Here is a 27,744-nt window from a genome sequence, read left to right as displayed (position 1 = left end):
ACTGACTGGAGATAAGCTTCCATTATTTGTGAAAAAAATAATATTTGAAAGCCTTCAATCCTGATGACTTTCACAAGGTGTAAAACTGTCTGAATGTTACGACCAACTAACATTGGAGACTCCTGATATAAAGGCTAAATACACTGATTCTTCCTTGGAACATTTAGTAGACTCTTGCCTTGATGTCCTCAGGCCGGCCGGCCTCTGTGCGTTTCTCCAGAAGTTTGTTCATCACTGTTTCCAGTGTGCTCTCCACAGGCGGTTTGGGCGTTTTGGCCTCGCTGCTTTTCTTCTCCAGCTGAGAGCCGAAGCTTTTGGGCAGTGTGTTGCTCCGCTGCCGTGGCAAAGGAGCCAAATCTTCCTCTGACTTCAGCAAACTGTGCTCTGTGAAAGGGTCAGGAGAGACGTGACTCTTTTTTCCTGATATCAAATGCTTTCTTATAAACACTTTTACTTTTTTTTTTTTTTTTTTTTTTACTGCAATGGCTTATTATATAATACATACAAGAAAGAAAAGCTAATAAGTGTGATGGTGGGAAATCCACGACTCTTGGACAGTTGTGTGGTTAACCTGACAGAATAGCGTTTCAATAGCATGACGGTACGACGACTTCCATTTCTCATTAAGTAGCTAAAGGCTGACCTTTGAATCTGAGGGAGTGCGTTTTTGTTTTTTTTCTTCCGTCGATTTACCGAAAAACGTCATGAGTGTTGGATTAGCCTGACTTATAAGACGCTAAGCGCTCTAATTCTTCCTTCCTGCTTTGTACGTGAAGTGTTAGGCATACCTTTGAGGTCTTTGCGGAGCTTGGCCAGCTCATTCATCCACCTCAGGACCTCGGGGTTGGCCGCTTTGTCACTGTGTGACGGCTAGGGAGGGAAAAACACAGCGCCCATTATTGTTGTCTCAGAAAACAGGAAACAGACTTGTAAGGGGCCGTTTTTTAAAAAAGCAGTTCGGGTATCCGTTCGAATTTCCCTGCTGCTCTATCACAATCCGGGACTTTCTGCAACGTTTGCTCTTACTAACCCTGTACTTGCGTTCTTCCTCGAACTTTTCCTCGAACTTGCGGATCTTTTTCCTCAGGTTGTGGATCTTTTTAGAGAGCTGCGTCGAGGTGAGGGTCTCGACTTCGTTATCACACGAACCGAGCGAAGAACTCCGCCGCCGGCTGAACACGAAACATAGAAGAAACGTAATCAGACACCTGAAACATCATCCTTTTGTTCCTTAATAACGGAATATTATAACCTCATTTATATCTTCACACGAGACAATAAGTCGGAAATACAGATTTGCACTTTCCGGATGTGTGTGTAGCTGATCTATCTTCTTACAGAGCTTTTATTTGTTTAGTTGTAAATGCCACTAAAGTGGATTCCCTCCTACAACTGCTGATTCACAGACACAGTTTTGTTTGACATTATTTGAATGGCAGCAATGAAAAACTAAATGACTCCCAAGCCTCAAATATCTCTAGCTCTTGTTCTGAGAAATGGTGGTTTGGTGGTTAAAGGGTTTGAACTTTTTATTGGTAGAATGGGATTTGAGCTCACAACCTATAATTGTTGGGTCTGTGAGCAAGATGCTAACTGCTCAGTTGTATCCTGTCCTAGTTGGGAAACCTCTTTGAATAAAAGCTTTAGACAAATGAACAAAATGTAAATGCTGAAAGTTGACCGGTGGCTCAACATTTCCATTTAAGGCATTTGGCAGACACCTTTATCCAGAGGGGCTCACAACTTTGCAGTTGAGTGTTAAGGGCCTTGCTTAATGGCCCCCACTGGCATCTTAGTTGTGCTGGAATTTGAACTCGTAACCTTTTGATCCAAAGTCCGATGCCTTAACCACTGAGCTACCAGAACCCTGACGAAGATGGGACCTCTTTTGAGCCTGGTTCCTCTCAAATTATCCTCCTCATGCCATCTCAGGTAGTTTTTCCTTGCCACATCTGGCACTGGCTCGCTCAGCAATTCTAAAGAACAAACTTGTAGGCAATACACTTACACATTATTTTATACAACCTTACAACCGTTTTATCTGTGTAACGCTGCTTTGAGACAATATCCATTGTAAAATGTGATATACAAAAAAAAAAATGAATTGGAACTGAATTGAGCTACCACATCCCCAGTTAATGCTCCTGGTTACTGATTAGTAAGTTGGGGGGGTTTGAGCTCCAGCATTGTCAAACTGCCCCTGCTGGGCTTTTTGAAGAGAGTTCTTAACTTGTGCTTCAGGGCTGACCCTGCACTTTGACCCCAACTTCCTAACAACCGAGCTTGCAAAGATAAGAATTTAGCTGTGATGTGACGTACCTATGTCTGCTTTTTTCTACAAAGCAGACTTGACCCCTTGTGGTTTCCAGTGTAAAAAAAAGTATTAAACTGTATAAAACATACATGACTAGCTGTCAGTAAGTTCCAGGTTTGCTCTCACCTGATGAAAGAGTGCGTGTTGGGTGGCGAGGGAGGCACCTCGGTGTCATCCAGGTACTGCTGCGAGTTCCCGTAGGCATAAAAACGTGGCGAGACCATGGGATCCGAGTCTTCCTCCAGCAGCTGACGGATCATTTTGCCCCCGCTGTGGGGGGATAGGTGAGCTTCTTCACTGTCCATGTTGTCTCTGTGCCACGACGAATAAGCTGGCACTGGTTCTATCAACAATATACATGTATATATTGATATATAATACGCACACATCCATACAAAGCAGGGGAACTACTTTACATAGAAGAATATAACCAGAGTCTGGTGTTCATACTGAACATGTTCATGAGCTTTAGGATTAACATTTTATTTCGTATTTAAACAAATCATGGTACAGGTTTGTTTCTAATCTTAAAGGGAGAAGTTCTAATCTTGTACTAAGGAACAAAGCTTAACTCAAACATATGATTGATGTCAGAGAAGAAAAGAGGGGGAAAAACAGCATAGAGCTGTTGCCAAGAAACAAGCAGTGACAATACCAAGACTGCAGCAAAGGACGCAAGGTCATTTAAAAGCACACATGCATAAAACAAACACCCACGTGTGTCAGAGTGTGCATCATGCTTCAAGTGTATTTTTTTTGTTTGTTTTTTGTATTATATTACCAGTACTATTCCCACGTATTCTTTGTTTTTCTCTCCACATGTACAGTAACTGCCTTCGGTCTCGTCCTGAACACTGACATGCAAGAGGCACCTTTTTTTTATTGTTGTTGTTTTCTGATTGTTATTGTGTTGACAGATGAAACCGAGCCGAACTTTCCCTGATGAGCTCATCAAGCAAACCAACAGCTGTATTTCTTTCCTAATTTGCTCAAATGTAGCTCCTTCCTCGGGTAAAAAATAAGATAAATATGACCCTTTTTTCAATGAGTTTGCATGAGTTTTTAAACTCATGTATAACTAAAGTTTAACAGTGTGTGAAAACACTCAGACGATGATGCGATAACCGTCCCGAGTGATGCAATCTGACTGAAAAAGCAGAGAATGAGGATTTTCTTCTGACTCCGGCATTGCTGCAGCTTGTGTTGTAGCTCTATGTGCTTGTGTTGTAGCTCTATGTGCTTGTGTTGTAGCTCTATGTTGTTTTGTTTGTTGTTGTTTAGTGTAGCACCAGGGTTCTGTAGAAACGTTGTCTCATTTTTACTGTGTACTGTGTACCACTGTGTATACTAGAAATGACAATAAAAGCCTCTTGACTTGACTTGACTTGACTCACTGAAACAGCTTTGGTACTGTCGACAAAGGTTGACCCCCCCGCCGTCTACATGTCTATTTCAGAAGGCTCATCTGCTGTCTGTACAGCCTCTATCCATTGTGGTGCAGAGATTTAAACTCATGACCTTTCGATCAGAAGTTCAATGTCTTAACCACTAAACTACTCCTTCACCTACTACTACCATGTGCTTCTAGGGGGGTTTCCATTAAGGCAAGACTTTGGAAGAGAGTAAGTGAGAATAAGTCTTTATAGGATTATCATTTGATCAAGGGGCATTGTCTTGCATTATCCTTTAATCATGGACCATTGTTTAAAATGAGCTCATCCATTTGTAGTGTTACATGAGATTACCACAGACAACTACTTCTGACACATTTCCTTTCTAGAGAACTTTAAAATGAAAATTATGGACACTTTTCTGGCCACAAAAATGTTTTAAAATATGAAGTAGTACATATTGTTCTTCCCAAAATCTCATCTCCCTGGTTCGAGCCTGAGCTCGGGTTAGTGTGTTGGCAGAGTCTGTACATTTATTCCTGGTGTCCTTGCGGGTTTCCTTTGGGTTCCCTAGTTCTTTTTCCACCTCTCATAAACATTCTGTATGTGGATTGTGTTCATGTAATGGCACATAGGTACTACAGAATGTTAAGAAAGCATTATATGTATAACAGTTAAATAAGATTAGCATCTTTATAGTTATGGTGAAAATATGCTGCCCTGAAATGGACTGGATTCCCACCTAAAATGTTTCTGGAGAGACTCTGGATTCACTGTGACACTGACCAAAGATTTCTTAGTGGTTAAGGCTCTGGGTTACTTATCAAAAAGTTGGGGTTTTAAGCCTGGGTATTGCCAAGCTGCCTCACTTGGGGCCCTTCAGCAAGGCCCTTAACCCTCTGTGCTCGAGGGGTGCTGTATCCTAACATCGCTGGGATATGCGAAGAAAGAATTTCGCAGTTCTAAAAAGTACATGTAACAAGCATAAAGCACCTTTCTTATCTTTTCTTTAAGTGGTTAATGCATTACGCGTTACCGAATATCGTGAGTTTAAATCCCAGCCACACCAAGCTGCCACTCTGGGGCCCCTGAGGAAGGCCCTTAACCCCTTAGCTTCTCACTTGTATAACTGAGATAAGGGCATCTAGGATATAACCTAAATGTCTAATAAAGCGGTTATTAAAGAATGAATGAATGAACAAAAGTCTGCCCATTTCGTTATAACTAAAAAGATACAACTCTTTTCTAACTTTTTAACATTTTAAGGTTTCCAAAACTCTTTCTTTGTGGTTCCCACATACCCTCAGATGCACATATTGATAGTGGTATTCTAACACATTTGAGAGGGATTCCTCCCTCTGAGAAAGTAGTTCCAGCTCAGATTTTATTTTTTATTTAATATAATTAGATTAAGCATCTCTACTATTTTGTATACACATTTAACACCCACACAGTCCCTGTAGGCTTTTACTGTGAAAGAGTTTTAAGCACAGGTTTTTGTTTGCTGCTGATTGCAGTCATGTGGAGATTCTTGTTATCTACACTCTAGCGATCGAGACGGTGAAACCGAAAAGCTGTGGATGATGTAACAACCAAAAAAAACACACCATGCAGGGGCATCTCTGGACATGAAAGAACATAAAACTGCAGCTGACACTGCTTTAGTTTAAGCAGCTTTAAATTGAAAGGGTAACAAATTACTCAATCTGGCAACTCAATCCATCAGGTCTGTATCTCTGCTCCGAAAGACGGAGAGAAGCTGCAGAATTTTTGCACTGTTTGGGCGAGACTCACACTGCCAAGGTCTTGCGTTTGCGCGTGTGTGTGCGCGTGTGTGTGTGTGCGCGTGTGTGTGTGTGTGCGCGTGGGTGCGGGCATGTACAGGTTCGTGCACATGGCAGCCATGTAAAAAATTAGTTTGCATATAGGAAGAAAGGCGTGTGTGTGTGTGTGTCCTTCAGGGCTGGCCCACAAAACGGGTGTGAGAGAAAGAGAGAGCAAGGGAGAGAGAGAGATTCAGACTAATGCATTCATTCTCGTGTATGGCCCATAAAATATGATTATAATCCATAACCTTTGAGCTTCTTTTTTGCATTATGATTTGGCACTATGATGATATATTATTATCATTAGTAATTATGCCACAGAATGTGTGATCATTTGTAGTCTCGCCAATGGTAATTATACTAATAATCAACAATATTAATCACCTAAATATCAAGTGATTTTTGTTAAGGCCACATTACCCATTTTAATAGTGTTTTTCTTAAAAGCTGTATACAAAATGGAATAATATTGTATCCATTGGGCAAAAATCCATTCAAAACGATCCATAACAAGATATTTGGCTACACATGCACAGAATCTTGACCGCAATGTGGAGGCTTTATTAAAAAAATAAAAAATAAAATATGGAACAGCCATGCAAGATCCTTAATGCAGTCTCATTAAAATCATCCATTAAGTTTCAAATGCAGGTTTAAACCCACTCCAGATCTGGACCATCTCTCCAATTAGTTACAGCACTTTTACTTTTTATACAAACAAACTGCTGAGCAAAATGAAGCCTTTCATGTAGGCAGCATGGTGTATTCCAAGGAGAAATAGATACTTGACCAAAGCAATGTAATCTGATCTCTCAAGCACAACAAAGTAGGTTTGCAGCTGCCACCCATGTGCTGCAAGAGCAAGCAATGTACAGCAGGGAGGAAAAACAGAAGAGAAGAAGGAAAGAAACCGAGAGAGAGAGAGAGAGAGACTGACCTCCCCAGTTGCTGTCCTCCATTAAAGCGGACAGGTCGAGGCGAGGAACGTCCTCGCAGCGTTCTGAAGGCTCTGGGCCGTTGATGGCCTCCTGGATCTTCATGGCAGGCGTCTAGCAAGGGAAAAGGAGTGAGAGATGAATGCAAAATACAGCAGATCAGGAGCTGAGTGCTCCTTAAGTTCAGTCGAATGCTGCCTCCTTGTAGCCCTGCCCATGAGGCAGGGTGGGGAGAGGGAGGTGGAGCTTATGCACCAAACCCCCCAGCCTGCTGATCTGTACTGAGCAGAAAAACATCCTCCCATCTGCCATACAAGCACACACACACATACACACACCTCCCTGTTGAGCTGCCCTATACTTGTTTGTTTCAGTGGCTGGAAAAGGCGGGAGAGGAGAAGAGAAGAGAAGAAGGGAGGAGGGAAAAAAGAAGAAGGGAGGAGCATGAAAATAAAAAAACTAAGGAACACACAGAGCACGCAGGGCACACAGCAGACTGACAGGAACTTCTGTTATTGCATATGTGACCACAAAACAACAGCGGTTTCACCTTTCATTATCTTCGCTTTCTGATCGTCGTCCTCTACTCGCTCGTTCACGTTTTCTCCTCCGTTCTAACCACTCAGCTTTTCTGGACATGTTTCTCCTTCTTACCCACATGCACTCCCACATCAACAACATGGATACACACACACACACGCACACCCAGACTGCCAGGGTTAAGGCGTGGGACTGGTTATTTTCGGAGCGGATCGCAGCCGTGCAGTAGAGATGTGGAATTCTTCTCCTCCCTCCTTCCTGCTATGCATAACTGACTGCATGACACCACACTCTGCTAAGAGCTCCATTACCACCAGCCCTCTGACTGCGGCTGCTATTATTGATTCGACAGCACATATACCCCACACACGCACGCTGATGGACCTGGTCTATGACAAACACGCCGTTTAAGGCAACGCAGTACCTTTCTGAAAAAATAAGCATTTCAGTATTGATAGATACCAGATATATTCAAATATTTACTGTATTTTTTTGGACTATAAGCCGCTACTTTTTTCCCACGTTTTGAACCCCGCGGCTTAAACAACGAAGCGGCTTATTTATGGATTTTTCCTGGGTTTTTCCCGGTTTCACAAACTTCAAGCCAAAAAACTGAGTGACATAACATTAGACCAATGAAATTTCCGAACGGAAACGAAAAAATGCACCTCACCTGTGTTCTGAGCTGCACGGCATCGGGAGAAATAAAGTTTTTTTTAAACGCACGACGATGCCAAAAGATAAACTGGGAGAAATTGTTGTGAAAGGAAGGAGTAGGACAGTGAACAATTACTTTCTTGGTAGGCTACTGTTTAGATACAAGCCGTTGTAGCGCGTTGAGTCTGGGTGAAGGGAGAGCTCACTAACTCCAGTTCATATAATCATATAAGCACAGACAGGTTTCCAAAACTCGTGCTTTTTTATTTTTTTTGGCAACAGTGTTACGGGTTAGTCAAAGAAACTTAGAAATGAGCATCAGAAAATAATAAGGACATATTCCTCTGTCTTGCACACATGCAGTAATACCGGAAAAAATGCAGCGGCAGGCTATTCCCAAAATGAAGCTCTGCTCTTAAAGGAGCCACAACATATTTCACCCGTTACACCGTGTTACAGACACTGTCTTTCGTTAAAGCCTGTGTAAAGTTCATTAGTTTCAATGTAGACATAGGCTTATAGACAGGTGCGGCTTATTTATGTTTAAAATTAAAATCTTTGTCAAATTCAGTGGGTGCGGCTTATATATGGGTGCGCTTTATAGCCTGGAAATTACGGTATCTTGTATACTTAGATATCTCAATATACTAGAACATTCTGCTATGAAAGGCTATAGCAGGCCCAATTCAAACCAACTTAAAGCGCTTTTTTTTTTATGTTACATCCACTTCATGAACCTTGATGCGATCTAGAAAACTAAAGTTATCACTTCCTAGGCTGGGCATCAGGTAATCAGCCTCTATAAAAGACTTCCATAACCTCCCCTTTTTGGTGTGAGTAGAGCAAAGAGCACATCTGCAATAGCAAATACAGAACACGATTCTAAAGGGATTCCTGTTAGATTCCAAATTATTAAAAAAAATAATAATAATAACTAAAAACGCTTATTGTATCGTTTTTTCTTCTCTTACATGTTCAGTAAGTCCCTGATCGGTAAGTCCGTTTTGTTCGGAAGTCCAACAAAGTGAGGTTTATACACCTTTGACGCTGTATAATGCATCGGGTTGCAAAATTCCAGGAATTTTCAATAGTGGAAACTTTTGATGGGAATAAATGGGAATAAACTGGGAATTTACAAAATTGCAGGTTAGCCTATATCTGGAAACCTAAATGTAGTTAAAAAAAAACTACACCACTACATACGCTGCGCATTCCTCTATAACAACTGGAAATCAGGATGGCTACTGACTTTTGGCATAAGTCCTAAAACACCCTGTTTTACAGGTTTTCCCCTGAATCAGACCTCACAGAGCTTCTACACAAGTGAAACCTTCTGGCTTGTCTGTGGTCTGGCCTGCTGTATCTAAATCCACATTTTACCTCTAACAACGATGACTTCAACGTCATCGATATGATAAAGAATTTCCTGTAGAAATGCGGCTTTACCTTTGCCAAATACAACCCGATTGTGTTATGCTGAAAAAGATATTGAACTAAAGACCTGATTAAATCAAATTAAATCAAATGTTCTCAAATATGTTACAATAAACATGTATTTAAATTTAAATAAAAACATAATTTAAAAAAGGATACTTTATAGCCAGGGCCATTTGTAGCCTTTTTTTTTTGGCACCTTAGGCAAGATTCCTATCATCACCCCCCCTGCCTTTAATGGCTCCACCCTCCCAGCACAATGCTCCACCCCCACACCATACAAATGATTCGCAACCTTTCAGAAAAATATATATATTTAAGAATCATTGCAAAATCGCCTGAATTTGAGTATGTAAACATATACTGTATATTAAACTTAAGCAGAAAAACTGGTAAATCATTTCAATGAGTGTAGCAGGGCAGAGGGCACTCACTGGCACAACCCCCCCTCCAAGCCTATGCCTAGAAACAGTGCTGTTTATAGCACACGATGCAAAGACACCAAGTAGGCTGGTATGAGAACTGTCCTACAGGCTGATGTCCTATTATTCTAATGAGCATGCTTGATTTATATCCTTCTGCCCTTTACTCTCGTCCGTGCAGGTGTTGAGCCTCGGTGCACATACCTAACAAGCTACAGACTCATCACTGAGAAACCTGAAGAGCCTGTTCAAACGTGAAAACACCAGCCTTGCGGTTGGTCAGATTTAAACCTGCACTTTGCCCAAGAATAAACAGCCACACCCACTTCAAAAACACTGTGAGTCAAGAAACTTCTACTTTGGTGTTCCATCTTAAAGGATCCGACATGGATTTAGTGGCCCAGGCATGCAAACAGTTATTGAAGCACTTGCATCTTAATATAATAAGAACCCGAATGCGATCTGGCAGCCGTATGGATGCTGAAACAGACTCCCCCGAGTGAATCTCACTCCATGGAGAGCGAGTAATGTGTAAACGCCATCTGTTGCTGCTGCTGTTGCTGCTCAGCCCAATCACAGCTTCAGCAATGGAAACTTCTCGTTCGCTTTCTTAATTTACTGTTTGTCATTTCCCTATTAACATTTTATTAACACACATTTTGTACTTTACTTATATTCCACAGAGATGCTATTGACTTTAGGCAAGAAAGTTCTATAACAGTATCTCTATCTATAGTTTTGGCTGTAATCCAAATCTAATAGCGCTTTTTATACTTAAACAGGAACACAAGCCTCTAATTATTGATATGGTATAGTTTTAATGAAAGGAGTCTCCAATGTTGTGGTCAGGTTCAGTATTCCACCATGAGTAAGGGCTCAGGATAGAAGCCATTATATTTTCCTAATTTCTATACATCATTACAAGCAGGGTTTCTTTTTTCAACTTATTAAATGTAGACAGGAAAAAGCAAGACAGAGGCATGTGAGTGACTACTATCCTGTTTTGTGAACGTTCAACAATATCACTTGTAACTACAAACTGGTAAAAAATGTATGTATAACTGGCAGATTGCTGTAGTATAAAAACAAAGTACAGAACTTGCATGCTGTAAGAAAATTTTAAACTCCAGGGTAGTAGTAGTAGTGACTCTACATAGGGTTTAGACACAACCTTGTCTTTGAAAGCAGCATGCTTTTATATTTTTTATTTCTAACGTAACGTTAGCCACCACAAAGAAATAGTTTTGCGCTTTCGGTTTTAGTCAGGTACAGTTCACAGATATTTTGGTACACAGTAGAGGTGACTCCGAATAATCAAACGATTGATGCTTGGAAAGGAAGAGTCTTATTCGAGCTTTTAATAATCACGACTCCATTTTTCTGTGTATTCTGCGTAAAAGCATGTTTTAGAGGCATCATCATGGATAATAACCATAACCATTTGGGGCTCGTCCACATGTTATCCATGATGCTGCATCTAGAACATTCCTTGTGATCAGTAATGAATGTTTCTGTGTATTCGGCGTAAGAGCATGTTCTAGAGGCAGCATCATGGATAATAAACAGTACAATTTGTAGTACCAGGTCTGCTTCCACAAAGGGTTATGGTTATTATCCATGATGATGCCTCTAGAACTTGCTCTTATGCCGAATACACAGAAAATGTAATACTGAACACAGGGAAACAATGTTTATGAAAACAAGAAAACAATATAATGCATGGCCTCTTAGGACGTCCGCTGTAAAGGTATATTCCGTTCTAATTTAAATCTGTACATTAATTTTTTTTATTGTTTTTCGGTGCATAGATGTTGCACTGTACTTAGAGTGCCATCGCACAGGACATTTAGCCGAATTAATTGTATTTTTGTCGACATGTGAAATGCAAATCCTGTCTGCATTGTGTCCTTTCTCCCGACGTCCTAAGAGGAGGCCATGATTTATAATTTTTCCTTTTTTGTTTTCTCGTTATCACGACTTAATTTTCTTGTGACCTTGTAATAACAAGCATCGTGATCAATACTTAACTTCACTGTGTATTCAGCATAGAAGCACGGTCTAGAGGCAGCATCATGGATAATAACCATAACAGTATGTGTCAGTGGGCGCGTGGACGAAATGTTAAGTCGTGATCACGAGAAAACAACTCGTTATGTCGAGATCACCATAAAAGAAAATGCCTCTTAGGCCTTACATTTTTAGGCCTTTTTAGGTTTATTTACCAAAATTATATATATATATATATATATATATATATATATATATATATATATATATATATATGTGTGTGTGTGTGTGTGTGTGTGTGTGTGTGTGTGTGTGTGTGTGTTTGTGTAGTCGTTTAACGAATGTTTATTCCTTTCATTTTAACTTAGAGATGATAAAAAATATTTCTTACCCACTTATTGACTACATAGTGTTTCCCCCCCCACACACACACACACACACACACACACACACACACACACACACACACACACACACACACGCACGCGATTCGACTATAGACCATTTTAGGAAAGTAAACAATAACAAACGCGTTGTGATGATTCTGCGCATGTCCGTTTCTAAATCATTCCCGGGGGCGCCATTTTTAAATCCCGAACCTGTCAAAACAAAATGACTAAGATATTTTAAAAACAGATGATAACGTGGAATTACCGAACCCCCTTAAATTACAGATTGAGGCGACAACTTTTCACTCAAAACATTAAACGTTTACCTGAACAAACGTATCCAAACATGTATTATTATCTGGTTGAGACAGCGAGAGAAGCAGTAAAGACTTATCGCAGTCTGGATGCATACAATTACTTCCTTAGAAGGAAAGTCGGAAAAATGTAGCCATACAATGTGGATGTTGTTTATCTTTTGTGTTTGTTGATGACCGGAGCGTCAGTCGCTGTTTGAAGACGTCATCTAGTTGGGTCGTTGCTAAGGTAACCGATGTTCTCAGCGCGTGCTGCACTGCATGGCTTTATTATTATTGTGTTGTGTTTACTAAGTTTGGTCTTATCGCATTACACCACATTAAGCGTTTAAGAATATCTATTAAATTGTAGGATTTAAAGGTTATAAATGATGTGCTGAAACTCAAAATAACATCTGGAGATAATACTCGCGGTGAATCCAGAAGAGCCTTTGTGCGGGAGATTGAGATGAGACGAGATGAGATGAGACGAGACGAGATGCACTGTTTAATCAGGGTTCATGTGCGAGTTTCACCTCCTGATGGTCAATAAACAAATCTTGTGATCTGAGCTTCTTGTTGTCAGTGTCCTAAATGCAGAGTTGATTAATGATTGGGAAGATCGGATCAATTTGGTTCTTTGAAACTTGTTCATCAATATAAACAAATCTTTTTTTTTTCATTTAGTTCATTTCGTTCCTTTAATCAGAAACAAAATAATGTGTTAAATTTTCAAGAAGCAGATCACACAAACCTTGACCTATATATATATATATATATATATATATATATATATATATATATATATATATATATATATATATATATATACTGTATATGCGTGTGTGTGTGTGTGTGTGTGTGTGTATGTGAGACTATGTATACACGTGTGTGTGTGTGTGTGTGTGTGTGTGTGTGTGTGACTATGTATACACGTGTGTGTGTGAGACTTGGAAGAACGAGTTGTCTCAGAGTGTCTCGAATTGCTCTTTGAGACAACTCGTTCTTCCAAGTCACATTAAAGGCTCGTTCAAACTGAATTATAATAATTATTCATGAACGACCCATCAGTAGTTTGATCCTGCTGATTAGTGATCGGAAGATCAGATCATTTTGGTTCTCTGAATCTCGCTCATCAAAATGAATGAATTTTTCTTTTAAGTCATTTCGTTCATTTAATCAGAAACCCTGTACATAACCTATGGAGATTTTGCGAGTAACATTAAAGAGTTGTTCGAAATTAATCATTTGTTCATGGAAGACCCTTCGCTAGTGAAGATAAACCGATTGGCAAAACGAAGCCAAAACTCCACACAATAATACATTTAGTTAGAAAATTAATTGTTGTGTTCCACCGTAACGTAACATAATTATGCTATACGTTCTGAAATGTTTGCGGTTAGATTGGGTAAAGTGTGTAGCCATGTAGCTGTGATCCTTGTTGCGGTAAAAAAGTGTGTGTGAGAGGGTTTTAAATGCTTCATCTGTGCCAACGTGTCTTTTTTTAAATCTAATTCATATTAAATTGTAATTCATTGTGTTTTTGATAATAGTAGATATCCTCGCTAGTCAGCTTGCTAGTCAGTATCCAGATTTCTCTCTTCACCGCAGTGACAAATTTTCTGACAGCAAGTTAGTTCCTGGTCTGAGAGAGCATGTTTTGAATGTGCACGTTAGCTAACTGCAAACGTCTGAGGACCGGAGACGTCACTTTCTTACATGAACGAATTGCAGTTTAAATGGTCTATAGGCAGGACTTCACAATTCTGACTCGACTATGTAAATCCTTAGTCGTGGAAACCACTACAACGCACTCGCCTATATAAATCACATTCATCAACCAATACACAAACATGGCGTTTATAAACAGAAGCCGCTCTCATGTACGCTTTTTTTACTTCCCACCAAATAATGTAAACATGCTGAAAGAGCAGGTCAATCCCAGGCTTTATTTACTACCGTAATCCATTATAACTTTGACTCCAGGCTAATAACGCAACTCAAATCAGAGGTTCGGAAACATGAACTATTTAGCGAGTTGTAAATTCTTGGATAAAACTAGGTTTCTGAGAAACAGGTTTTGACCGATTGGATTTATTTGGAGAGATTTGCACCGTGGCCTGATCTTTCCCGGCAGATGTCATTCTCACGTTTTGTATTAGATACTATTAGACATTTAGGCTTTAATCAGTCTGCAAATGCTGGATGTTTTCTGTAATTTGACGAGCTTGAGAGTTAAGTTAATCAGTCCACATTCCTGAATACAACATGGCACACAGTGCAGAATGAACTCAGCAGTAAACAGCACTCGGTTAATCACATGAGCGCTGAAAGACGAGGCTGATTCTGAATGAGCGCAGTGCTTTCAGTGATGTGATTTTAGCTGAAGTGTGTGCGATCCTGCTGCAGGGTCTTCATTATTGTTACACAAACACCAGTAACCCAGTTCAGGTTGAGAGTCCCACATGGACGACTGACCTAATAACTGCCTACAACTTCGGAGAGAGGGATCTTGGACATACTCCAGGTTTGCTGCAGGCAAGACCAATAAGAATGAAATTTAAAACCTATTTCACGACTTTAAAAACACACACACAAATACGTTGTTTGCAACTAAACTTGCACTTCCCCATAGCTGTGATATAAAAAATCTGTTTCATGTCTGTGGCACAATCTAAGAGAGATTTGCAGTGAATTATATTTGGACTAGTGACAGAAAGAACAAAAAACCAACAAAAACTTTCTAAAGTGCTGCTGCATGAGCATTGGAGGAAGCGTTATATGGACGTCGGAAAATTAAGACCTGTTTAAAAGTAACACCGAATTTAAGGCTTTTTAAGGCCTAAAATTTAGTTTTTAAAATTGTAAAAAAATTTTTACACTTTTAATGTCACTGTGAAAACCCTGCTCTCAGCAGGTGAGATTCCTCACACTAATACAGCAATGAATCTGTGTGTGTTAGGTATGGTAAGCATCAATTAAAAAAATTGTGCATCGGATTCAAGTTGGCATTTGTATCAATGTTTCGTTTTTTAACATATTGCAGCGGTGAAAAAATAATTAATTTATATATAATTATTAGCAGATGCGTTTAACTTTTATTATTTAGAAAGTGACCAATAATTAGCGTCCAATATTTTATATGTAGATTGATTTCTCCTTTCTAAACTGTTGCTCAAACGCGTTTTTGTATCACGACACTACAAAGACCTGGGCGTGTCCTGAGTCACATTGAATATAGATTAACATGGCAGAGGTAGAGCTGCATCTTTCTGGAGACAGAACTGGAAAGAGCATCTAGTTTTATTTATTTAGTTTTATTTTATTTAATTAGTTTTATTTTAAGTAACTTGATGATTTACTGTCTGTCTGAACCAAATAAATATTAGTGAACTAACTGTACCATGTTGAATTGCATAGCATCCTATTTTTTCCATCGCATTGCATTGAATCGCATTGTGTTTGATTTAAATTGGAACAACATCGCAATGGGGTGAAACGTATCGCATTGGTAGCTGCTTCATATGTATCTTTAATGTATCGTATCGTTGGCAATGCATCGAGATGCGCCTTGCACTGGCCTCAGTTATGGAGATGTACATCCCTAGTGTGTGTAAGAGTCTACACTCTGCCCTCACATTTAACGAGATGACTGGACATCCATCAACTGTTTCATCCAATCTAAAGCACTTTCTTTTTTCTTTTTTATGTACACAAGGCCACTGACTGTGTGCCCTATAAATAAGTAAGCCTCGCATGTAAATCCGCTTCGAGTATTGCATTTCACATAATATCTGCATGAGCCACAAATCCCATAAAAGAGTGCTCCAGATGAGGGGTGGAGCATTCCTCTCTGCACTTGCTTAGGAAATAAAGCTTGCATAAATATTCTATGACTTCAAATACCTGGGGTCAACAGTGCAAAGTAATGGAGAGTGTGTTAGGAAAGTGAAGAAAAGAGTGCAGGCAGGGTGGAGTGGGTGGAGAAGAGTGATAGCAAGAGTGATTTGTGATAGAAGAGTATCTGTGAGAGTGAAAGGGTGAGACCTAAAATGTTGTATGGATTAGAGACAGTGGCACTGAGTAAAAGACGGGAGGCGAAGCTGGAGGTAGCAGAGCTGAAGATGTTGAGGTTTTCGTTGGGAGTGACGACGATGGACAGGATTAGAAATTAGTTTATTAGAAGGACAGCGAATGTAGGACGTTTTGGGGACAAGGCGAGGGAGGCGAGATTGAGATGGTTTGGACACGTGCATGGACATGGGGTATATTGGTAGGAGAATGCTGAAGATGGAGCTAACAGATAGGAGGAAAAGAGGAAGGCCAAGGAGGAGGTTTATGGATGTGGTGAGGGAAGACATGCAGGTAGTTGGTTTGAAAGAGGCAAATGTAGAGGACCATACCCCTGTGCCCAAATCCAGCACCATGAAGATCTGCTATATATAGGATTATAGGAAGATCTTGAGTGACCTGCTGTAAAGTTCTGACCTCAACACTAATGAACACCCTTTTTTGAGATGAATGTGAACACTGACTGCACCCCAGACCTCCTCTCCTCACCTACATCAGTATCTGACTTTACTAACACCCTTGTGGCAGAATGACCACAAATCTCCACAAACATCTTTCAAAATCTAGTGGAATATTTTCCAGGATGAGTGGCGGATATTAGAATGAGGTCTAATAAGGAAACAGAAACGAAATGTTGAATGCAATGTTTATAAGGCATTTATGAGTCATAGTGTCAGACGTGTCAGGTGTCCACAAACCTTAGTGTATATAGAAGCTTGAAACTAGTATAAATAAATAAATATTAAAACAAACCAGGGTCTGCTGATATAGGAATATAATCAACATTGTTGTACTATGTATAGAAAGTTTACTGTTTTATTCCTTTTGTACTGCAACCTTTTAAAAAATAATTTATAGCAAATTATTAAAGGACAACTTATTACTATATATAATTAAAGTTAAAATCCTTACAGGGGGGTATGGAGATAGATAATCCGCTGAGGCGACCCCTAATGGGAGCAGGCGAAAGAAGAAGAGGAACTTGCATAAATATTGTAAACATTTATTACTACTGCATACAATCACACAAGGCTTGTGAATCCCCGCTTATCGACCGGCTCAAACATCGAACAGTTTTTCGACCGAAATTTGCGCCCGCTGAACGACCCAATACCCGCTTATTTTTTTACCCCGACCCACGTGGGGCGAGGAAAAGGATCTTCCCAGTCTTGCCTCAGCCTTCGTGAAGAGAGCATCTATCCTAAATTAAACTTCGGTTTGTGAACAATATAGTTTTATTAAGCGGTCAATATAACAATTTAGTGCGTGTATATTGTATATTTCGTGTACATTTGCTCTTCGACCTTTTCGCATTTCGACCGGTTTTAAGAAACGGATTAAGGTCGATAAGCGGGGTACCACTGTATAAGAATGTTTTTTTATGTGTTGGACACCATGGTCTGATCTAATTCCTTCCATGGAAACCTGTTTCCAAGAAACCATCCTGTGTGCATTCTAAGCAAGAAATAGTTTAAGTGCCATAAACCATGTGTGCTGATTTAAAATGCATTATTAGCATGGGGTGAGGGTTTTATTTGGAGCTCAATCCTCTGATTATGCCTTTCTTGCAAAACTCAATCATTATCCGTTTTAAATAGATCATTTTTTGGAATTTACAAAAGGCAGATCTTCAACAGTGGTCTTCCTTGTTTTGGCGAGGGAGTTTGGGAAAATGGTTTGTCTTTATTTTTGAGTTTTTCGTTTTTGCAGGTAACTAAGATTTTACATAAAAAGTGTTGTTTTTGTTTGTTATTTTGGCCTTGGTTCACCGCAGTGTTTGCATGTACATATTTCAATATATAACTTCTGCTTTATGCTATCCCCAGTGTTTATCTAGCAGGATACCAAATACATCAACCAATCATACCCATCTTACATCAACCACCCTGTGCCTCTTAACACACTGTAAAGGTAAAAAAAAAAAAAAAAGTGTAAAAAGGCTAGTGAAATTTTTTCTTTGCACATTTCAGCGAGCACAGAGAGTTAAAGGCCTTGCTCAAGGGCCCAAGAGTGGTGGTTTGGCAATACCAGGGTTTGCACCGCAACCTTTTGATTAGTAACCCAGAGACTTAACCACTGAGCTGTGATCAAACCCTTTTTCCAGCTGTCTTTGAGAGAACTTTTAGGTTCCTTAACATCCATTGAACCCTTAAATGTTTATTTTTCGGATTGTATAACGCATGCATCACTGATTTAAAAATAAGTATGTTCATTATTTTTTTCCCCTCATACCCAGACGTTTTGGAAAAGAGTTTTTGCTCTTCAGTGCTTTCAAAATTACTTGTATAATAGGATCAAAATGAAATCCATGCCCTCACTACTCCAAATGACATATTCGTATAACAACTCCAAAATAAAACAAACTCAGGCTTTCATGATCAAAGACATTAAAGAGAATTGATCTATATTAGCTGAAGTGCATGTGTTAAGGTGTAGATCAATGGCATTGTATTCTGTGCAATGTAAGAAGCATTAAGATGAGATGTGTGTTGGTGTGAATATTCCATTATGTTAATTATGTTAACATTGATAGTCAATTCATTAAAGTTTCACAGTGTTTCAATTCAGTCCAATAAGAAAAAAAAATGTATAGCATTAAGCAACATGTTGTGGGGTTATGTGAAAGAGAGATCACAGGTATCTGAAATACACTTTATAAAGTATTGGGACACCTGATTCACCAGCTATATGTGGTTCTTCCCCAAACTGTTACCACAAAATTGAAGGCACATAATTGTCCAGGATGTCTTTGGATACATTGAATTTTCCCTTTACTTGAACCAGGAGACCAAAACCTGTTCCAGCATGACAATACCCCTGTGCCCAAAGCCAGCACCATGAAGATCTGCTATATATGGGAGTAAAGTGGAAGATCTTGAGTGACCTGCTATAAAGTTCTGACCTCAACACTAATGAACACCCTTCTTTTGGGATGAATGTGAACATTGACTGCACCCCAGACCTCCTCTCCTCACCTACATCAGTATCTCACTTTACTAACACCCTTGTGGCAGAATGACCACAAATCTCCACAAACATCTTTCAAATTCTAGTGGAATATTTTCCAGGATGAGTGGCGGATATTAGAATGGGGTCTAATAAGGAAACAGAAACGAAATGTTGAATGCAATGTTTAAAAGGCATTTATGAGTCATAGTGTCAGACGTGTCAGGTGTCCACAAACCTTTGTCCCTATAGTGTATATAGAAGCTTGAAACCAGTATAAATAAATAAATATTAAAACAAACCAGGGTCTGCTGTTATAGGACTATAATCAACACTGTTGTACTATGTATAGAAAGTTTAGTGTTTTATTCCTATTGTACTGCAACCTTTAAAAAAATAATTTATAGCAAATTGTTAAAGGACAACTTATTACTATATATAATTTAAGTTAAAATTATCCTTATGGAAAAGAAAATCCTTACAGAAAACCTCTCTGTACTACATTCTTTGTTAAATAATGTAATTTGCTTTTAATATGCTTTATTAGGATTTACATACTGATATCTCTTATTGAATAATGCTGAGATACCGTGTATGTGCTGTGGCTGGCTGTATTGCCTGCACTGAGCTGTCAGTAGATACTGACTGAGTAATGTACTGTGTGTACAGTAATGTTTAGAAAATGTGTCTCTAAGCATATGCAAAGTTGGAACAGTGTGTCCTAACCACTGGAATGTAGCCTGCTATCAGGTTGCTAATAGTATGTGCAGTATCTCTGTGTCCATGTGTGCATACTGTGAAATAAAATATGGCGCTAGTTTACAAACCGACCTTAAATTTAACGCTTTGTATTGTTTAAAGTTGTTTGTTGCTTATGGTACTGTAATAGAGGAAAAATTGTCGATTGCAGATTTACCCTGGTTATTAGCTTTGCCCTCCTGCCATTATTAAATGGCTTTTGTTTAGACAACTTCAATTTGTGGGTTTGGGTTTCCAGTGTTCCTGTAATGTTTAGTCTACCATCTGTACCTTTCTGTATTTACCAGTATTTACACTGTATATGACTCTGTGTTACACGTATCCACTCGTCAGACCCATATTAACTGTTGCACCATGACTCTGTGTGAACAAGATTTTGTTGCAGTTGTACGTGATGAGAGGATTGACAATAAAATCTGACTATTTGACCAGGACCAGGTATATAAAATTAATTGCTTACAAAGGTCTGGATAAACAACCAACATAATGGCAGTGTTTACATTATAATGGTTAATTATTAATGATTAATTATAGGCCGGGTCTGAACTGAGTCATTCATTCATTCTGAACAGAGGAGATGTGTGTTTTGTCACGTCACTATATAATCAAAGAAAAAAAATCAAGGTAAAAGTCTGTTTCTGACAGAATGTCTTTAAACCTGTAACAAGTTTCTGAGTTGATTACTGTTACAAAAGATCTGGTACAAAAGCTGAGCAGAAGCATTGTTTTAGAACAAATGTTTCTGAATTAGTTTCTTTTTTATACATTGCACTTAATATAGATTACTGGATATATATACTATATTAGTATTTATACAGCAATACAGTACAGTATATATAGTAATACCTCGGTACTCGTCGGCTGCAGAAATATAGACAAATTCGATGAGAACTTAAAAATGTTTCGTCATGCTCAGAACTCGACACTGACTCTTGCGATGAAACTCGCAGTATCGTGGTAAAAAGGATGCATGAAGAATCCCATTAGATCACGAACATTGCCATTCTCTTTTGTGCTTTTGGTGCATTTTAAGTCTAAATCATGGGTCCTACCATGCTACCAAGAAGCCAGTAAAGGATAGCAATACGTTTTTTACTGAAGGGCAAAAGAAGATATCAAGAAAAAAAAAATTAAGCTTAACAACCACTTTAACGTGAAGTTAAATGGTATTTTATATACAATATCTGATTACAGGATTGCTTTGTATGCCTGTTAAAAACATCAACGTACAATTTTCCAAGTAATATTTGATATTTCGAGGAACATTGTGCATTTTCTTTATTCCTTATACAGTACAGTACTGCATTAAAAAAATACTTATGTACTAGTCAGTTTTAGCACTTATTACCAATTCCAGAACGAGTTACTGAAGAGTACTAAGGTATTAATGTACTTACTGAATGGATGAAAGGTAAATATTGGTTGGTTAGGAACCACAAAGCAAAGAATGCATGTCAATTGCAATTGGCCTTAAAGATAGCAAGATGGGAGTCGAAAAGTATAGTTGCGTATATGGATTTAAAGTTTCCTCACACTCATCCATTTCCTGACCATTCAATTAGCAAAACAATCCAAACCGGCTAATTTTGAGTAAGTAGCATGTTTTTTAAAAAGCCTTGTGGCAGCTGCTTTGTCATGTAGCCACAGCAGAACGGCTTGGTCATAGCTGTGATGCTGGTGTGAGAAAATGCCAGCTGGCTGGACAAAAGTGCCATGAGGAGATGATGGCAGAAAACAAGCTGAGTGTTTGGGTTCAAAGTGTTTTTTTTTTTTTTCCCTGGAGCATCAGTGTGAGAGTTCAGTGTGTGTGAGAGATGACTGGATCACATGGGTTGTGGAGTAGGACCACTGTGAGGGGTCGACAGCACCAGGATTTTCCCACACTCACAGAAAGTCAGAAAAATGCAGCTGACTACAGGGCCATTTAAGCATAATAAATAACAAAAATATTCCCTGTTCATGAGTAGCATAGATCCATATCCATGAGTAGCATAGAATCAGTTTCCATAGATTTCAGTTCTTTTTTTTTTTTCATGATTATAATCATACTCTTGGTGTCACCCAAATAAAGATGGGCTCCGCTTTGAGTATGATTCCTTGCTACAGTCACCCAAGGTCACCCCAAACTTGCTCATTGGGGATAAATATGCATAGTTCACTTATTTACTTACATTCTGTAAAGCTGCTTTGAGACAATGTACATTGTGAAAAGCTCTATAGAAATACACTTGAATTGAATTGAATAAATTGTGTGTCTGATGTGAGATGTGTGCAGTCTCCATATATAACCAACATGATCACATCGAATGCAAAAGACACCAAGACAACCAAAGAAGCACCAGGAAAAAACAAACAAAAAGCACGTTCTTACCTTGGGACGAGGCAAGTCGCTTGTTTTCCACGCTTCCCTGGAACAAGTAAAAAATGGCATCATTTTACAGCTCCATTCAGGATTATGCTAGAAGAGCGAGCATTTCCAAAGCAAACAGGAAGCTAATGGAGTGCTTTCGAAAGAGAGACTGCGATTGAGCTCACGCTGCTTTCTGTGCATCTACTCCCTTCCTCAAATTCACTCCAGTCTCAGCAGCTATCCAGTTGATCTGATATGACAAAGTGGACTTTCAATGGTGTGTCACTAGGTCAATGGAATGTGCAGGGAAAGCAATAATCAGATTAAAAAAAACTGATAAACATAGGAGTCCCTTAAAATGCTATTATTTACTAATTTTGAAAAAAAGAAGAAACAACTGATTTGTACTTTTGATTTTTGTATCTTTTTTTGGTAAAAAAATAAAATAAATCAGTATATGTATATAATAAGAATCAAAATCAGTCATATTTAATGTGCAGTGGTAATCAATGATCATCTCATGCTAATGTTAATACCTGCTATTTGTAGCCTCCATATTGTCTTCCATGTTTCTATCATGTGATCTGGGTGCGCTGTGATGCTAAAATAACAGACAAATAATATAATTAATAAATAACATACACAAGTTGTAACAAAACAGATTTATTAGACTCATTTCAAGTGATAGCAACTAACACCATAACTGTTCTGTTGAACACCAACAACAGTAGCATTTCTGTGGTACAGGCTTCAATTAGCCATGTGCAAAAAAGCCACGTGCATCACTAAGCCTTGAATGCCCATGACCCTTTCGAAGGTTCACCACTTGTTCCTCTTTGGACCCCTTTTGGTAGGTTTTTAACACTGCATACCAAGAACACCTCGCAAGATCTGCCATTTTGGAGATGTTCTGTTGTCTTTGCCTGTTTTTTTTTTCTTGCGTCCACATTGATGGAGTGAAAAGCTGATAGAAAGATGTAAGAACACACAGTGCATTGCAGCTGCACTTGCTGACCACTTGCTCACAACCAAAAGACCTGCAATGGGCACCAGAACTAGACCATGGACCATTTATCTACATTTACACACAATCACCTGCAAAATAATCCCCTTGCACAGCAATACAGCGCTCCCAGTGTTCCTGCCACTTCTGGAATATGTCCTGGAAATCTTTTTTTCGAGGCGTGTTAAGCACTTTCTGCGATTTGTGCTGGATCTCCACAATGGTGTCAAAACGATGACCTTTAAGCTCGATCTTCATCTTCGGAGCGACTCTGCAGGAGCCAAATCTAGTGAGTAGGGTGGATGCAGAAGCGAGATCATGTTGTCTGTTCTCTGACGATCATCATGCACAAGTTGATTTCGTTGATGCACATGATTTCGACATTTTAGGGGTTGAGCTTGTTGAAGGTCTTCCTGAACTCTCGCAGACATGGTAACGCATGTGGTCAGAATAGCAGTTAGCACCATTAGTCTTGAAACTTTTTGATACCACCTCGTATGAATGGCTGGTTATGTGTGAGTGTCATTCACCAGGAAAGGAGACGCACCAGGATGTAATATAGGACAAAGACAAGCCGGTGGCATGCTGCCATTATGATGCTCTTGGCAATGTTCTAATAGGAAACCCTGTGTCTGGGCATCAGATGTACCTACACATTGTTGCACAGCAAGTACACAACCTCTGTGGCAAAATGAATTCCTCTAATGACCGTAACCCTGACAACATGCTCTGCCACACAGCAAAAATTGTTCAGAAAAGGTTTGAGGAACCTGACAAAGTGTTGACAAAGGAATGACAAGGTGATAACTTAGCCCCCAAATTTCCCAGATCTTAATCTAATTGAGCATCTGTGGTCCAATCTTTTGAGGCCCCTTGCAACTAACAGGACTTGATGTGGTCGTAGTGATTCTCTGCCCTAATCCTTCCTTCAGGGCATCTCTAATGGCAACTAATGCAGGTAATAGCTGATTAGTAAATGGATCTAAACCTACCAGCCTATAAACCTGTCAACAAGACCTTCTTGGCTTCAGATAAATGCTTGTGCTAATTGAAGCCTTATTAGGCCACCTGTAATTTAGCTGGAGCGTTCCACAGGAAAGCATGCCCTGCTTATGGTACAACTAGGCCTTTTTAGCTTGTCTGTTTCCCCCCAATCATTCTCTGCAGGATACCACATCTCCACCCGTAACCTCTCTCGATATATTGCCATCAATTACCAGGGCTGAGTCATTGCTATTCTGAGGAATGGAGAGACGGTTTCTGAGAAAATGGATTATCTGTGGGACTACAGAAAAACAACGCTTGAACTTAGGATGACTAAAAGAAATTGTGTGTAGGGATATGACTGAGAGCGGTACTCACACTGAGTGAGCCTTGGTTATGAGACAGCTCGGAAAGGGTAGGACTGTATTTGGCTTTCCTGGACCTGGAGTCTTCATCAGCAGTGGCCAGCCTCCTCTCAGTCTCCTCGGTGCTGCTAATGCTAACGTTAGCAGTGCTGTTCAGCCCACTTGATGGGATGTTCTCCTTATCAGTGTCATACCTGAGAAGTACAGTAAACAAACACCAAGCATGCTCAACAGAACTGTATCAGACGAGAAAGCAAGCGGGACACTCTAATATAACCGAGGACCAAGCATATTTATCTGCACCTTTCCCTATGTCTGTGTGACTGAGCAGAACTGGTTTGCCTCTAACCTTGGGTTTCAAATCTATTCTTGGCAGAGTCCTCTTATCGACTGGAGCTGTGCTGTGAATCCAGCAGGGCAGAGGGAGAGCAAAGTCCCCTCTCCAATCCAAATAACCACAGAGGACCATTCTTTTTTTCTCCTTTTTTAAAAATCTAATCTCTATCCACTTATTCTGTAGAAAGTGTTATTACCACAAACAACTATTTCATCATGTTTGCTTGGACTGAAAACTCCAAATTCACATTTTCCCCAAATACACATGATGGATCTTTAATAGTATATCCAAAAACAACATCCTCTGCAATAAAACAGGGACCTTCAGCTTTCATTTAAGTTCATACTTTCACACTTATTGCTTAGTCGGTATCAGAGCAACACTGCACATAATTGAATAAAACATTTCTTGGCTGAGGGGTAGGTAGGGCTGGAAATGTCTTTGTTAAATATTTTAGACATTGTTTTAATTTTGCGTATAACATCTAAAGGTTTTTATTCTTTTTCTATATTAGTTAAAAAAAATCCAGATTTTAGCCTGTAGCTCATTTTGCGCTTTGTGGTCTAGTTAACAAGCCGAAGTTGGGAATTATGTCATTTGCATACGTTTAAGCTACAAAGGGAAAAAACATGGCCATCATCATGTTTGTCTGTTGTTAGCGCCAAGTTAGCCAACTAATTGTGAAAAGTATTTTGAATTCTAATTATATATTTAACTCCTCAAGACAGCAATCTGTTCATGTCATTATTATGGATTTAACAAGCAAATATGTCTGTAGGTGGATTACAGTTTATACAGAAAAAATATTGGTGCAAATTTGTTTACTGCTAGCAACCATGTTTATTTATTGGTTTGTAAGAAGGAAATATGGTAATAGGACATCTTTGGTTTTTTCCAGGTTACAAGCTTTTACCTTTACTGCATTTGGCCTTACCTGGAGCGACTTACAGTTATCTCAGTTATACAACCCAATTAAGGATTAAGGGCCTTGCACAAGGGCACAGCTTGGTGGTGTTGGAATTGAAACCCATGACCATCCAATCAGAAGTCCAACACCTTTCCCGCTGAACTACCAATTGGCTTCTGTCAGATGCAGCACAACACTTCTTGAAGCAAGACTGTAACCCCAATACAAACATATGTCTGACACCTCCTGGGTCAATTTAAATTGAAAAAATTTACTCCCTGCACTTTAAAGCAGACAAGGATCACATCTCTGATATCATTTTCTATGAATGCCCCACTCTAGCTTGCCACCTGTGTAGTCAGTGGGTCAAACCTTGCCACATAATTATAAAGGGTTCTTTATCCCCAGGTCTCTTACCTATAGAAATAAACTTGACTTGACTTGACTTGACTTGACTTACCTGCTCCTCTCTCGGTTCTCCTCACTCTCTCTCTGCTGTCGCCTCCTCTGACGAGCAGCGGTTATAGGAAATGAAGCTTGTTGGCCTGCCGACTCTGAGCTCTGCTGTAAACCCTGATCTGGCTGCATGTGAGCATCGAAGAGGTGCTGCTCCACCGCTGAGCGGATCGTCCTCTCCAGATAACTGCACAAAGAAACAGACATTGCCATAACTCAACGCAGCAACAATTAAATCTATAGTCAAGCTCATTTCCTCTAGGCAGATTATTACAACATGTCCCTTCCAGCAATTATGTATTTGAGAGTAGACTTATTATCAAGAGAATCAACAATTAATGCTAACTTGGCGAGTGACCACTTACTGTGCTAAGTCAGGCCTGTAATGACCAGGAGAGAGCTGGGAGCTGGAGGAAAGAGGAGACAATGCTGCATGTATTAGACAGCCAAGCCAAAGCGCTATATAGTAAGCTTGTGTAAATCAAATGCAATCCATGCAATTCACAACACTGTCAATAACCATGCAAGTTTCTGTACAGAAAATAAGCCAGGACGTTGTATGTTTCAGGCAGGTGCGCAGTAATGGATGAACAAAATGGAAAGTAAATAAACCGAAGAAACATCCAAATCAAATCAATATTTGGTGTGAACATCCTTTTAGTTCTTACACTTGCGCACTCTGTACACTTGCACAAAATCAGGGATTTTGTAGGATCTGAGTCAGGTGTATAATTAACTGATTATACCAAGCAAGTGCTAACGATCATACTGTTCATATGTAGGGTGAACCACAATCATTAACTAAACAGAAACACCTGTGTAGGAGGCTTCAAACTGAGTGTGGAACAGCCGAACTCTGCTACTAAATTGAAGTTGTGGAAGACAGCTTCATGTCACAGGTTCTACAGCAGGGCAAGACTAAGCACAGCAACAAGACAAGGTAGTTATACAGTACTGTCTCTCTCAGGCAAAGATTTCTAAGCAGACTGTAGTTTCAGGCTTGAATTGATCAAAATAGCCTATTAACACTTTTATTTTCAGTTCATTAAAGATTTGTATGTACGTTTCAAACATCCCATCCCATCCCATCCCATATATAACAACCTCCATTTTTCTGGGAAGATGTTCCACTAGATTTTGGAGTGTGCTTGTGGGGATTTGTGCTCATCCAGGCACATGGGGGTTTTAATAATGTCAAGTACCAAAGTAGGGTGAGGAGGCCTGGCGTGCAGTCAGCATTTCAGTTCATAATTTTTGCATGCTAAGAAATGTATCTATCTACTTAATTTAATCATATTGGGTTATTGGATTGTGTGAAACCTATTGCTGCTACATTTATATGCTAGCAACTAGTAAGC

General features: G+C 39.4%; 1 protein-coding gene across 3 annotated transcripts in view; it reads right to left on the bottom strand.

Annotated features, from left to right (window-relative positions):
- The window catches only part of fam13a (family with sequence similarity 13 member A), an 86,235-nt gene that overhangs the window by 6,971 nt on the left and 51,520 nt on the right, over window positions 1-27,744 (bottom strand). For 2 of the 3 annotated variants that reach the window (XM_046870423.1, XM_046870442.1), the window contains exons 10-19: window positions 26,752-26,793; window positions 26,391-26,573; window positions 24,700-24,880; window positions 22,871-22,935; window positions 22,356-22,392; window positions 6,469-6,580; window positions 2,441-2,657; window positions 1,031-1,172; window positions 789-870; window positions 179-384 (exon numbers count right to left, since the gene is read on the bottom strand). In XM_046870423.1, the coding sequence (XP_046726379.1) occupies window positions 179-384; window positions 789-870; window positions 1,031-1,172; window positions 2,441-2,657; window positions 6,469-6,580; window positions 22,356-22,392; window positions 22,871-22,935; window positions 24,700-24,880; window positions 26,391-26,573; window positions 26,752-26,793 (1,267 nt within the window). The remainder of the gene's footprint in view (window positions 1-178; window positions 385-788; window positions 871-1,030; window positions 1,173-2,440; window positions 2,658-6,468; window positions 6,581-22,355; window positions 22,393-22,870; window positions 22,936-24,699; window positions 24,881-26,390; window positions 26,574-26,751; window positions 26,794-27,744) is intronic. The other variant, XM_046870433.1, reaches the window with a different exon arrangement.

Source organism: Silurus meridionalis, chromosome 2 (assembly GCF_014805685.1).
Source record: "Silurus meridionalis isolate SWU-2019-XX chromosome 2, ASM1480568v1, whole genome shotgun sequence".
NCBI lineage: Eukaryota > Metazoa > Chordata > Actinopteri > Siluriformes > Siluridae > Silurus > Silurus meridionalis.
Note: the sequence above shows the minus strand (reverse complement) of the source record. Positions and strands in the feature narration are given on the sequence as shown.